Genomic DNA, 13,370 nt, shown 5'->3' with positions numbered 1-13,370 from the left:
CCGGTACCTTGTCCATTTGATGCACATGTACATGTACCGGTACAATACCGGTATGTACATATTGATGAGGTTCCGGACCGATCCATTTTGCTTCAGGCTAGGTGGATGACTTGGCCAATGGGAATTAGTAGCCTTGTCCATGTCATGCATATTTATGAGGTTGCAGACTGATCCATATTGCTTCAGGCCGGTACATGTAGGATATGGCTCAGCCAATGGGAAGTGCAGTATTGTACATTTTTGTGCATAATTCATGAGTTAGAGTTTTTGTAAAAGGGCTGTGAAATTCTCAGAGAACTTAGGGAACAGACACAGGACGAGCGGGGTGCTTCTTTGGAAAGCAGAAAGTGCATAATAGCATTGTGGGAACTCGGAACAGTTTCGGATAATTTTTTTGACAGGATTCTGGCAGGTATGTACCAGTTCTTATGTGCGAGTCAATGTGTCATTTACATGTAAATTATTCAACGTATTCAAGTTTGGCATTAGCTTTCCACAACATGTCTTCCTTGCAGGACTTGGTGTACACTTTGAAGAAAAGATGATGTTCACGGACCGTACGGCTTAATACTGATACTGAACTGGCAGGCGTTGTTGGATTGTAGACATGTAAAGATGTTGTCAAATTTTCGGAAATACACGTAAATTGGACATACATATGTACCGGTACATGTACATGTACAGTGGCCTATGTATTAATACAATTTCTTAAATTATGCACTATTGAACTTTAATAAGTTTTTGTACCTGTAGTATAGATATTGGTGGAAGTAAAACTGCTTAAATTTCTTTTCAGAAACTGCACTCTTATTCTGTTTTTATGGTTTGTTTTTGTTGCATACATTTACATGTATGCACAGTGTGTACATGAACTGTATAGCACAATTTATACAAAATAATTTGATCTTTCTTTTTGACAATTCCCCTTTTTCTCCTAATTGTCAGTATGAAAGTTATAGTTATGTCGTTCGGTCACCTTCAGTCATCTGTTTTCATTCTAAAGAATGAAAATAGATTTAGGTTGTCGCCTACTGGTAGCTGAAACCAAAGAAAAAAAATCGTGTATTTTTTTTCTTATGAATTTTTTTTTTTAAACATTAATTTCAAACCTGAAATGGATGTCAGGACTCACATTCCAAAATGGATGGCACTAGGATGTTCAAACATATTTTATCAGAGCAATTAATGACGTGTGCCGGTACATGCACGTTGCCTGTGCTTTGTACAGATAACAAAAGAAAACATTCATGCCATTAACATTCCTGTCCTTCGGCTAAAGATTAATTCCATTAGTTATTCCCAGCAGTTTGATTACGCACGAACGACGTCCAGTGCTTCATTTCGCCTTCCCTCCCCCTCCCTACTCCCCCCCCCCCCTACTCCCCCCCCCCCCCCCCACTATCTCTCCTACACTGTAAATTACAAAGCGGTCCAGACTCTCTAGGATGTTAGTAAATGGCCCTGGCGTCCTATTAAGACATTTTAAACATTCCACTGTGAAGCTGCATACATTAATACCCTGTGCCGTTCTACAGAAAGTAGACTTGGTAGATTATGGAATCATAGTGCACGCCATGTACAAATAATTTAATTAACGCTTGACTTTTTCTACGCAGCATCTGATCTAAGACTCTTTTGAGCAGAATTTTAATTTTTGTTTTTCATTTTTTTAGTGCCCGCCTTTGTAATTTTTGAACGGTGAAAGATTCACATCATGTCCAAGCGTTTCGTTTTTGCTGAATTTTTCTGACGGCATGTCAGATTTTGTACAAAGTCTTGTGTGGTTTGGAATTTCCTCGTTTTTTTCCTCGTTTTTTCCCCAGTTTTTTTGCAAATTGCCTGTGAATCATGATGCAGGCAAAATTGAAAGTTTGTTTTTGGTTATTGCCAGAAAAAATGGTGACGAAGCAGTCAAAAATGAGCACCTGTTTTTTTTTTTTTTTTTTTTTTTTTTTTTTTTTCAATTTTGAAAACTAAGGCTTTGTCAAGTATACCAAATATTATTATACCGGTAGAATAGAATAAAATAGAATAATTTTATTAGTCACCCATTAAAAAAACACATGAAAATTGTTTTCCTGATACTGTACACACACAATTATAAACATTATTTAAAAATTGTATTTAACTATACATGGACAATTACAGTAAAAACTCAGATACAACTACAATTACAGTGTATACCGGTATATCCCAAATGCACAGTAAATTTTGAACAGGCAATCAGGGTTTTTTTTCAATTAAAATTTTCAAAAAAATGTGAGAGGTTTGGAGGAGATGATGAAAAACATCCACGATGTTCTTTTTAATCGTGTGCGTCAAATATGCCACGTTTTTATTTTAGAGCTGCCATGAGGAACTTAAGCTCAAAAGTCTTCTTGAAAATGGGTCAAATACCGGTATCAGCCATTCTTCTACCTTTTTAAAATAATAATAATAACTAATTCTTGTATGCTAGCGCCAAATCCGTCAAATAATTGACGCTCAAGGTGCTTCACATAAATACAAATAAACCAGTTAAGATTTTAAAACAATTTAAAATTGTACAATAAAAACCTTTAAAAAAAAAAGTGGGTGTACATTAATTAACTCTTTCAGTGCCCGCGAAATTTGAAAAGTTTAACCCTAAAGTGCCCAACTTTGAGCGTTTTTGTTAATTGTTCGAAATTCTGTAAAGAAAAAAGTAAATAAGTTTTACTCACTAAATTTGTTGTTGTTGCTCTCTGGTATATCCTTGATATAGTCAAAAGTAGTCACAAACATAGTGATACACCCTGAAACACGCCTGAACACAGGGGAATTCCGCACTTTTTGCAGAAAATACGAGATTTAGTGCTGCGCCCTCTCGCAAGAACTCGAATGAAAAAATATACAGGTTGTACATGCATGAAAATGGTACCATTAGAAAGAACGAGAGCGCCCCCTTTTGATAACATGTTTACTCTACCTCGTACATGTACGAGGTTTGGCAATTTTAAGTACGAACATTACCTCGTACATGTACGAGGTTGGCGCTTTTGTACTAACAAATATACCTCGTACATGTACGAGTTTGGCACTGAAAGAGTTAAATTGTCTAATACAGGCAGATATAAATGGACAGCCACAGAACATCAAGCAAAGTAAACAGCGTGACAGCCACTACAAAGAGACTTAAACGACTACAGCAAAGAGACTTAGAAAAGACTTACATACTAATTATCTATGTAAATCTTCGACAGCCGCATGAGCGCGCAAATCCTCAATGGCGGCCAGTTTAGGCGCATACTTGTATTGCTAATGTTGATCATGATCAAGATAGAATAATCAAATACTTAATTATTCAAAGTGCACAGCCAAACAGATGCATTGGCATCAAATTCAGGGGCATAAGAAATATTCTCAATAGCTTCGTGCCATGAAACTGGAGATAAATTCCTGCCTGATGAGCCATGTTGGCATTAGAGAAAATGACACCGGTATACATATAGACAAAACTTTAAAATATATTTGTTTGTATTATCTCTTCAGAGACGAACAAGCCAAAGAGTCAGAATCCGTCACCGAGACTGCCGCAGCAGCAGCAGAGCCAGCACCGGCAGCAGAACCCACACCGGAAGCGGTGACAGAACCCCCGACAGAAGCCCCCGGGGAGGCAACAGCAGAGGAGGAAGAGGTGGACATTGACTTGGAGGACCCGGAGGTGCAGGCCGCTGCCGAGAAGATCCAGGCGAGCTTCAAGGGCTTCAAGGTCAGGAAGGAACTACAGGAGAAGAAATCGGCCGAGGAGGTTCAGGTGAGCAAGAATTAACCCTTACCGCCCTGAATCCTTCAAAATCCTCTTTGCCAAAGTGGAGGAATTTGGAGGATTGAGGTTACATGGCAAAAGTGCATTACTGATTTCGTAGGATGCACTTTGTCAAGGTCTTGGGCCGGACCTTGTGTTGGTTTTGCTCAGCAATGCATAAATATAGGCCTGGGTTATACTTGAAATTCTCCGTACTGCTCCAGGATGTCACTGGCCAAGCCTCAACATATATTGACAGTCACTTCGGCAGGATTATGCAGGTTTCAGGCAGTGGTCACCCCACCACGGACCATATTCAAGAAATAGTGGAAGAGTTTGCAGGATTGAGGCTACATGTACATGTACATCCTAGTAAAATGGCTGAGGGAGTTAGGGTTAAAGACATGTTTGCATGGGGGCAGATGGGTCATGCTGTAAATTTAGGGTCCAAATTGTGACATTTTTCCCCGTTACCTCGGTACTTTGTAATTTGCCATTCAGCTCCCTGACGTAGCTTCCTGACCAATGCAAACGCACTGTCAATGTTATCACAAAGGCCCCCTTCAGTGGCAAAAGCATTGTATACAAATACCAGTATCGAATGCTTTGAACGATGTAGTAAAACTATAGCCTCCCGAAGTGATCCACGGACATTCTATTTCGCCTCGAAAAAATAGAATGCTCCATGGATCACCGAGGGAGACTAGTTTTACTTCACCACAAGATACCGGTAAAGCATTCAATATTTGTTTTGTAACACTTCACCCACAGATTCTGCTTGGTTTTAATATTTTAAACTATTTAAATCTGAACACTGTTAAAATAAACTTCCGTATCCATACAAAATTGGTAATTGGTGGGAAATGTATTTCTCTCTTTCAAACCACCCGTTCACGAAATGTTTGAACCCAACTCTGTGGCGCGCTCTCTTGGGAACAATACGCGCGGCAACGCGCACACCAGCATGCATTTGCACACAAATACTGCGCCATGGGTATAGTACTTTAGTTGCTAATGGTATAGTACTTTGGTTGCTACGGGTATAGTACTTTTGGCCATGCACTGAAAGATAGCAAAAATGGAAAGTACCATGTGACTCGCTCTCGGCCAATCAAGACACAGAATATGTGGGTGAGGTGTTATAATAGTAGCTATTGTTGAGACAATCTGTCACAGGGCAGTTGCTTTGTACAATAGCATGCACAATGGTTTCTCCATTGAAGGGGGCCCCGTGAGCATACAGTGATCACGTGCCCAGATTTGCTGTATGTCCATCCATGTAAATCATGCGTTCATGAAGATTCCACTAACCTAGTTCCAGAGACCTACATTTTGCTACGGTCTAAGGATGACACACAGGAAAAGTGTCTCTGTTAATTAAGTTCCATTGATTTTCCAGTATAGAAACCAGGCCATATTTTCCACACGAACACCCACCGACACTGCATATCCCCTGGCTGTATTTACCATGACACCAATAAGCTTTGCACCCCCAACAATAACAGAACTCCATTTCTATCAAAAGCACAAAGTCATATTGATCGCATATCATCTCTCTTCACATATACTGGTACCCCATCCTGACAGCAGCCCCTTCTATTTTTTTAATTAAAAATTTAGCCACTTTATAGCCACGGTGTGTGTATTACGCAGCTCGGTGGATCCATAACTGGTCGATTGGCTCGGCTGGGCTTCATCAGTTTGTTTTCCCCTGGGGGCACACAGTGGATTTAGATACATATTTGGTAGATTGAATACGCCAGGCCGCGCTGACATAACAGAATTAAGTGGCGGCCAGGCCTGTTGGTGCCGGCAGCACAACAATTGACGTGTGGCATTTGAGTGCACGCAGTGGTCGTGGGTGGACGGACAATTCAAAGCAGAACGTTTGCTAGAGCTCTTGTTTGTTTAGTCTTGTTTTTTTTCTTGGAGGATTGTCATTTGATGCGTCGGCTTTTGTCAAGGTAAGACTGGAAACCTGTTAGTGCCACTTTGGGATTTTGAAACTAAGGATTTTTCAGTTGTTGGTGACTTGTCGTGCAATTATTAGGCCCCAAAACAAAATGGAATTTTCAATGGAATGTTTGCATGAACTTATGCAGTGAGACACCAACTGTGGTATGGCATGGAGCTTTTATAGCTCCATGGGTATGGCAACCATTTTAGTGAATTTTTATGAACACTAAAAGCCTGGTTCACAATCGGCGCGAAAGCGAGCGCGAACGTGAATTTGTGACGTCAGGGCAACTTTTCACGCTGCGAATTCGCAAAAGTTGAACACATTTCAACTCTGGCGAATTTCGCAGCAAGTACGACATGACGTCATATTTGCATTGCATTCGCATGAAGTATGAACAAGCCTTAACTCCCTGGGGTTTTTGAAAAATTTAATTAAAATTTGAGGATTCAGGACTGAATAGGGTTTATGATATAATGGAATTTTCAATGAAATGTTCAGAGGGAGGAGTCAGAATTAATTTGGAAGGTACCGCAAATTAACCCTGTTTTGTTAAATGGCAAATAAGGCAGTGGCTGTACAATTTGGCTTTTCAAAACAAACTTTGGGAGATGTGTTGTGCCAAATGTTATGTTTACACGTATACAGGGTGAGTCAAAAAAAGCGAAACCCAAATCACCCAGGGGCTGCAAATATTTAGCAGTTTAAAACCTCAACTGGTCTTGCAGTCTAAGCTTCTGTAATGTGATGAGCAGTCTACAAACTACAGGGTAAGTAAAAAAAAAAAAAACGAAACCCAAATATCAGGACTTCTGTTTTAGTGAAGTTCTGCATGTAGCACTTTCAAAATCAAGGATATGAAAGCCCAATTCATAAGCTTTCTTTTAGTTCAAGAATCATTCAAATCACTAGTAAAGGTACTTTCCAAGTTACGGAATTTTAAACACAACCAGTGTTTTAAAGTTCTGTCCATGGATCACAAACAGTGTGAGTTCTTTCAGCAAAACGAAAACAATTTACACACTATCCGTATGTGAATTGTTTTCATGATCCGTGGACAAAACTTTAAAACGGTGGTTGTGTTTAAAACTCTGTAACTTGAAAAGTACATGAGTGATATGAATGATTCTTGTACTAAAAGAAAGCTTATGAATTGGGCTTTCATATCCTAGATTTTGGAAGTGCTGTATGCAGAACTTGACTAAAAACAGAAGTCCCGACATTTGGGTTGCGCTTTTTTTTTTTTGACTCTGCAAGACCAGTTGAGGTTTAAACTGCTGAATATTTGCCGATACATGTATTCTACGTTACAACGCCCCTGGATGATAATTAACCTTTTTGACAGTTTTTACAATTTGGCTCCAATGGGCACAGCTGGTAGCAACGCTCAGGTTAATTAAATTGATGAATTTGATTCCTTTCTCTTGGAATTCTTGTCCATTTCCATACTATTATTCATTGATTGGAAAACACCTGCAGTATATTGGTATCATCGCAATTATCCACACACCCACTGACCATTAGTGCACAGAATCACACATTACGGTCTGGACAATGGAAAGAAATAACATAATGCACAGTGGTTTAAGACCCAGACATCGGGTCCACTTTTTTTTTTAATTTTAGTAAAAAAAACCTTCGATTGGAGTCTGAAAATCAAGTTTTTAGTATAAAAAAAACTATTTTCAAATTTAATGCACTGTTTTAGAGATATAACAATTGTTATGTACATTGATGTGTAAGTTAAATGAAATAAAGGATTCATATCTTGTTTAAATATAACGTGTTTGCCAAAGCATATAAAGGCTCGTTTTCAATTTTAATATTGCTTTTAATATTGCCCATCTCATACCCATTCGAATGGTGTATAGTATAATATGGACCAATTATTGGATGACACTGAAACAAAACATTGAAAAAATCGACTAAAATGGAACAAAATGTAATATTTTCATACATTTACGATCGCACATTTTGAAGAGTACCTTCTAGTACCCACCGTAAAATGTCATAAATTGGTAATATTTTGAATGACTAAACATTCCTTGTCAATATTAAATCGCGGAAAATTATCGGAAATGTTCCTTTTGGCCGTACAAGACGAATTTCTGAACGGTGTTTTCGACAGAAATTCGAAAGAAATATCGCCTCGTGCGCGAAATTGCGCCCTCTGTTGATACGCATGGTCAGCAAAATCGAGCAATACTTCCCAGTTAGTTTGTACGTCCGCATCGCGTCGTGTTTGCATACAGAGAGGAGACTTTTGCGACGAAAGCGAAGTATTTCGTGCATTTACAATAAAGTACGCATATTTACTATCGATTGCATGGATTGTAGGGTAGGTTATTTAAGAAAATTTCGCAAAAACAATGACAGAGAAACGTGGTTTTTCGAATTTTTTTTCTTTGACAATCGACACGGGTTGCAATTTATTTTTCGGGCAAAGGAAAACACAGGGGAAAAGTAAAGACCATCTCAGCCAACCAGACGTGTTTTCCCGACCCAGGGAAACCCGATATTCAAGGACTCTGCAACCAACTCCAGACCGGAGCTGTCATTGTGATTTAAACCAGACTTCTTCAGGATTAATTGAAAATAGAGATCTTAATATTTCTTAGAATATTTTTGTTGACATCGACGGCCGTCCATTCCTTTTTGTCCTGATGGAATGTGTACCGGAAAGAGGTCAAGACAGAGCAAAACTTTCACAGATCGTGTCGAATATGTCGATAATTCTCCGTCTGGTGTCATCTACAGAATTTGTCAACTCCGAAAAATTAGATACGCTTTGCAAAGACACAAGCAGGATGCTCCCTAGAGAAGTTTCCAAGCTTCAGATTTACGTGCTCAGTGCACCAGCTTCTTGCACATAGTGCGAGTTGGTCGCAGCGAACAAAAGCCATGGCCTGGGAACACTTTCCGAAGAGGCGCTTGAAAATAACACACAAAAAAACATTCGGAAGTACAGGGAACAGCTATCCAGGAAACCACACAAGAGGACAATCTAAGTGACGTATTTCATCGTCTTTGGTTAAAAGCAGATCCAGTACTCCGCAAGTTTCCTGTCCAAAGAGTGAACACCGAAGATGACCTGTTTAATTTCTTCCTTCAATAAGTCACAAATAGTACCAGCAGGTATTCCATTCAATTCACGAAGATTGAATCAATCTAATACTCAACAACTGATTACTACATTCAGCATTTTATTATGAAAGGTTTTTAAAGGACGGTAGAAATATCTTGGGGAAAATTGATTACTATTTAAGTAGTATTTTGGGTCACAAACCAACACATAATGTAAAATAATACCACAAAATCACTACCTTAGAACCGTAAATTTGCAACCTGGTATAATCTTTATTTCATCCAGTAAAACAAAAATTAACGAGGAAAAAAATGTGTCAATACCGCGCCGGTAATAAGCCGTATGGACGTGTGAAAAATATGAATGCAGAAATTGTCGCAAGAGGGGGCTATGCATAAGTAGCGCCCTCTTTAGAATTTTGCTCCGGATTTTTGACAAAATTGGCGAGTTACGTTTTATATAATTTCCAACCTAGTTTTCTAAACCCAGAGATGGCTTTTGAACATGCTTCGTGTGTTTTATATGAATTTTGACCGTTTATTATCCTTAAATGTACTGATGTCTGGGTCACATATGGTTTTAAACCACTGTGTAATGTAGAACCAGATGGGGTTCCTGTTATAACTGTTGTGTAATTACCAAAAATGGAAACTTGAAAAATTAACAAAACTCCTGGAAACTGTTAACTGACTGGATAGACCTGAACATACAAATCATAAAAGTCAAAGTGCCCCCCATTTCGGTAATGGCAGAAACTTTTTCAAGGGCAAGAATAACACATGTTTCAGTGTACATGTACATGTACCGTTAGATTTTGCATTTTTGTAGATGATCCTACCAGGTTCAAAACGTCAGACTCCCTTAGTTTTCAAATGAAAGCATGTTCAAATATTTGGTACACGTACTGGTATGTTGCACCTGAGCTACCGGTACTGTATAGTGTAATAATTAAAATCAACTTTAGAACTCCAAGATTGCCTTTTACAAGATTTGCGTACAATTATTGCCTTGTTGAATTCTTGAAAAATGAGCAAAAGACAAATCAATGTGTATTCATATGCAGAGCACAGTGGTCCAACATGCCCAATGGTATCAGACTCGTGTCATGAACATGACAGAGAACAAGGCGAAATTTGGTATTGTTATGACAAGACTTTTTTTGCTGCAATTGTGTCTCTCTTTCCATGAGTATAAATGGATACTTTTGAGGGTAGACCCCAGATCGCACTGACTTCAAGCTGCTGTAGAAAACTGGCCTCGATCATGGCCTGATGAACATGAGTAATAAGTGTCAAGCGCATTCAGACTTTGCTAAAAAGCGCTACTATGATACCACAATACGCTTTGGAATAATACAGGATATTTAACAGCAAAGATGCCCACATGTACCGGTATATGTGTCCTTTTTCTGAATTTTTTTTTTCACATAAAATATTGCGTGATGTCACTCTCTAAATAGACCATTCTTCGTAATAAAAAGAGACCCAATATAAGACACTGTAAAGTACATGCCAGCACTTTGCAGATTAAATTTCAGAACCAAACAGACAATTCTTTACAGATCCGTTATTGCTCGCTACGTTTTGTACATGGCTTGCATTTCCTCAAATTACTCAGTACAATGTTCCTTTTGACTTTCGATAAAAACCGAGTCCATTCATCTCTCTAGTTGGTCGGTGTAGCCTTACGGCACTTCTTTTCATCTCTGCGATTCTTTTTTTTAGTGCCGTCGCTGTCAGTGCCTGTCCATTCTTCCTGTTCTTTCATGGAATCTTTAATCCCCCCCCTTTCCCTCCCCCGGAAATGTTTACCTATTCGTACTTCAAAGTCGTCTTTGAAAAAAATAAAGGAGTAAAGAAAAAAGTGTGAAAAGGCCTGGAGCAAAAAAATATGTTTATTCAAAAAATCTATCTTACATGTACTTGAAATTGATGCCATAGGGGCGTAGAGCCACCCTCACCACTTACACAGTTATTTGAAATTGAAACTAAGCCGTGAAGTGGCCGTGACTATAGCTGTGTTGTGTAAAATAAACATGTTTATGTCTGCAGGCGACATACAGGGTTGCATTATACATGCACATGAGAATTAATAAACAAAGGATTGATCGATTTTGCCCCTAGCCATGTTGTGAGCACGAAGGAAATTGGGTCTTTTGAACAACAAATTGAATTTAGATGAAGTCTGCTTCAGCGGAAAATAACAGAATTGTTTCTTCCTCAGATATAAACCAGTGGCCAAGCAGATTTTGCCCCCCCCCCCCCAAAAAGAGATAAACTGCGAGTGTGGGTACAGAAAGATAAAAAAAAAAAAAAATTAAAAAAAGACAATAAAAGTGAACTATCAGTTTAATAAGCATGCTCACTATTAAACTCAAATCCCAAATTGGTTCATGAAAAGTGACACAATATAGGCCTACCGGTACCTGGAATCATGGAGCTATAAAATTGGAATATAGTCTCCATATATTTGTAAATGTATGTTCACCAAAAAAATTGCACTGTGGAATACCAGTGCTTTAGATGACTACAATTTTTAGTACTATACCTGTATACAGTCGCATAACTTTCCTGTTTACTGTGTAGACCATGTGACATTAGTTTTAAATACAAAATTGAATGTCGTGGTCACGTGATGCCAACTTTCTGTTAAAATGAAGAGTATACGTGTACATTGTATTCCCGAAACGCAATTTATACGCCATTTGTTCCCTTTAGAATCCTGCTCTCTCGATCCTGGCTTCCAAAAGCAGTTACTTAAACACAGTGGATGACGGCTGTTACTTTTAAAAACACAACTGTTGTACATAGCAGCCAAAAGAAATTATAAACACTGTATACATGTACATGTAGACCCTGATGATCCAAAATCAAATGTACATGTGTACCATAGACCGATGGAAAAGATGGTGGGGAATTGAATCCCAGGAAACACAATAAGACTCAGCTGGAAGAAGTTGAGAGCACTGAATTTTTTTGGGGCCGTCCTTCAATTTCAGTGGGATGGAGGGCAGTGTTTCCAGCGTCCGTCCGTCTGTGGCGTATCCATTCCACCCTTGATTGGCCTCGGACACCTAGCCGTGAATTGCCACACCAACCCATGAATATCTGAGCTCTAGCTTTCTCAGCTTCTGGCAGACTTCTGTAAACGGTCCGGGGGGGGGGGGGAGAGGGGAGGGGTGGGGGAAGGGAGGCACGAGAGTGGAAAATTGGAAGTAGTTGGACTGGGAGTTATAAGATGCATCACATTCACAACAATGTTCTGGGTGACTGCTTAAATAATTATCCACAGAGTTGTCAAGTCAGCCAAATTGATTTATTAAAATTACAATTTGCTAGGTTTCTTCTTCTTACTTTTTTCGCAGTAATAATAATAATCTGCATTTAAGAACGCTCTTATTAGTAAACTAAATCACAGTGCTTACAGTATTATTATAACCCCTGATCATTGGGCCAATGAAACATTCCAAATACCATCTCAGCTCCCTGGGGAGTATACAGCTCGATGCTGCCTGTTAGGCGCAAGCAAGCTCAATCACAGTAACCATCTCTGCCCTCACAAAGTGCCTTGCCCAAGGGCACTCGCACCATGACCCGGGCTGGACTCGAACCCACAACCCGCAGCTTTACCCACAGACCACGAATCCAGTGCCCTTAACCATGAGGCCACAGCAATGTGAAGAATTTCTGGATTCAAAACTCTCTTGATCTTTGTGATTTGTTTTCCATGATTCACACTTAAGTTAAAGCATCAATTCAGTCATGAGCTTGCACAAAGTAGCACATTACAAAACAGGGATCGCGTGTTACATGTTTAGGGAGTGCGGACATTTTTGAATTTTTTTACAGCAATTGCCTTATCTGGCTCCATGACTCATTTTCATGAAACTCAAATGTATTTTAGTCCAGAGTGTCGAATGGTAACTCCTTGCAACCGATAAAAACTGGTGTGCAAATAAATAAGTGTTTTTCATCAGCTGACGTACCGGTTATCCCCCCCCCCCCCCCACCTATAACATGATCCTCCCTTGCCTTGCAAAGATTGTCGAGCATCTAATCACTCATCTTTAAAAAAAAAAAAATTAAGTTCGAAAAAAAAAATAACATGCATGCAAAAAAGTGAACATTTTCCAAGTTTACTGTCAACCATCATGTTTTGGTTTCACATGTCCATCAGTAACAAACTGCGAGACGTGAAACCGTAAAAAGCACAATTTCACCACAGAGAGAGTAAATAGTACCACACAGATTTCTTTTCAGCACTAAAATTGCTTTTTACACTTTATTTGCTCACACAATGTAAAGTAATTCCACAGCTGGAAGCATTTAGCACCAGATGTATCAAGAAAGAAAAAGCTTTCCGAAGTCTCTCACACTACGGTACATAAAACATGTCAAGAGAGAATCTCTCTCATGGAACGACCCTGAACTCAGCTGGCATTGGCTGCCCACTGACAGATAAGCACAATATATAATTACATTAAGATTGTCGTATCGGCTGCTATGACGACACTGCATGCCTTGTGCTCTGACAGGGAATGATCGTGTTTGACGCTTACGCCG

General features: G+C 39.2%; 1 protein-coding gene across 4 annotated transcripts in view; it reads left to right on the top strand.

The window, feature by feature from the left end:
* LOC119735477 (microtubule-associated protein futsch-like) overlaps window positions 1-13,370 on the top strand; it is a 42,311-nt gene that overhangs the window by 13,901 nt on the left and 15,040 nt on the right. For all 4 annotated transcript variants that reach the window (XM_038209181.1, XM_038209182.1, XM_038209180.1 and 1 more), the window contains exon 4: window positions 3,511-3,775. In XM_038209181.1, the coding sequence (XP_038065109.1) occupies window positions 3,511-3,775 (265 nt within the window). The remainder of the gene's footprint in view (window positions 1-3,510; window positions 3,776-13,370) is intronic.

Source organism: Patiria miniata, unplaced genomic scaffold, assembly GCF_015706575.1.
Source record: "Patiria miniata isolate m_02_andy unplaced genomic scaffold, ASM1570657v1 HiC_scaffold_29, whole genome shotgun sequence".
Classification (NCBI taxonomy): domain Eukaryota; kingdom Metazoa; phylum Echinodermata; class Asteroidea; order Valvatida; family Asterinidae; genus Patiria; species Patiria miniata.
The sequence above is the reverse complement of the archived record's forward strand: the minus strand, read 5'-3'. Positions and strand labels throughout refer to the sequence as shown.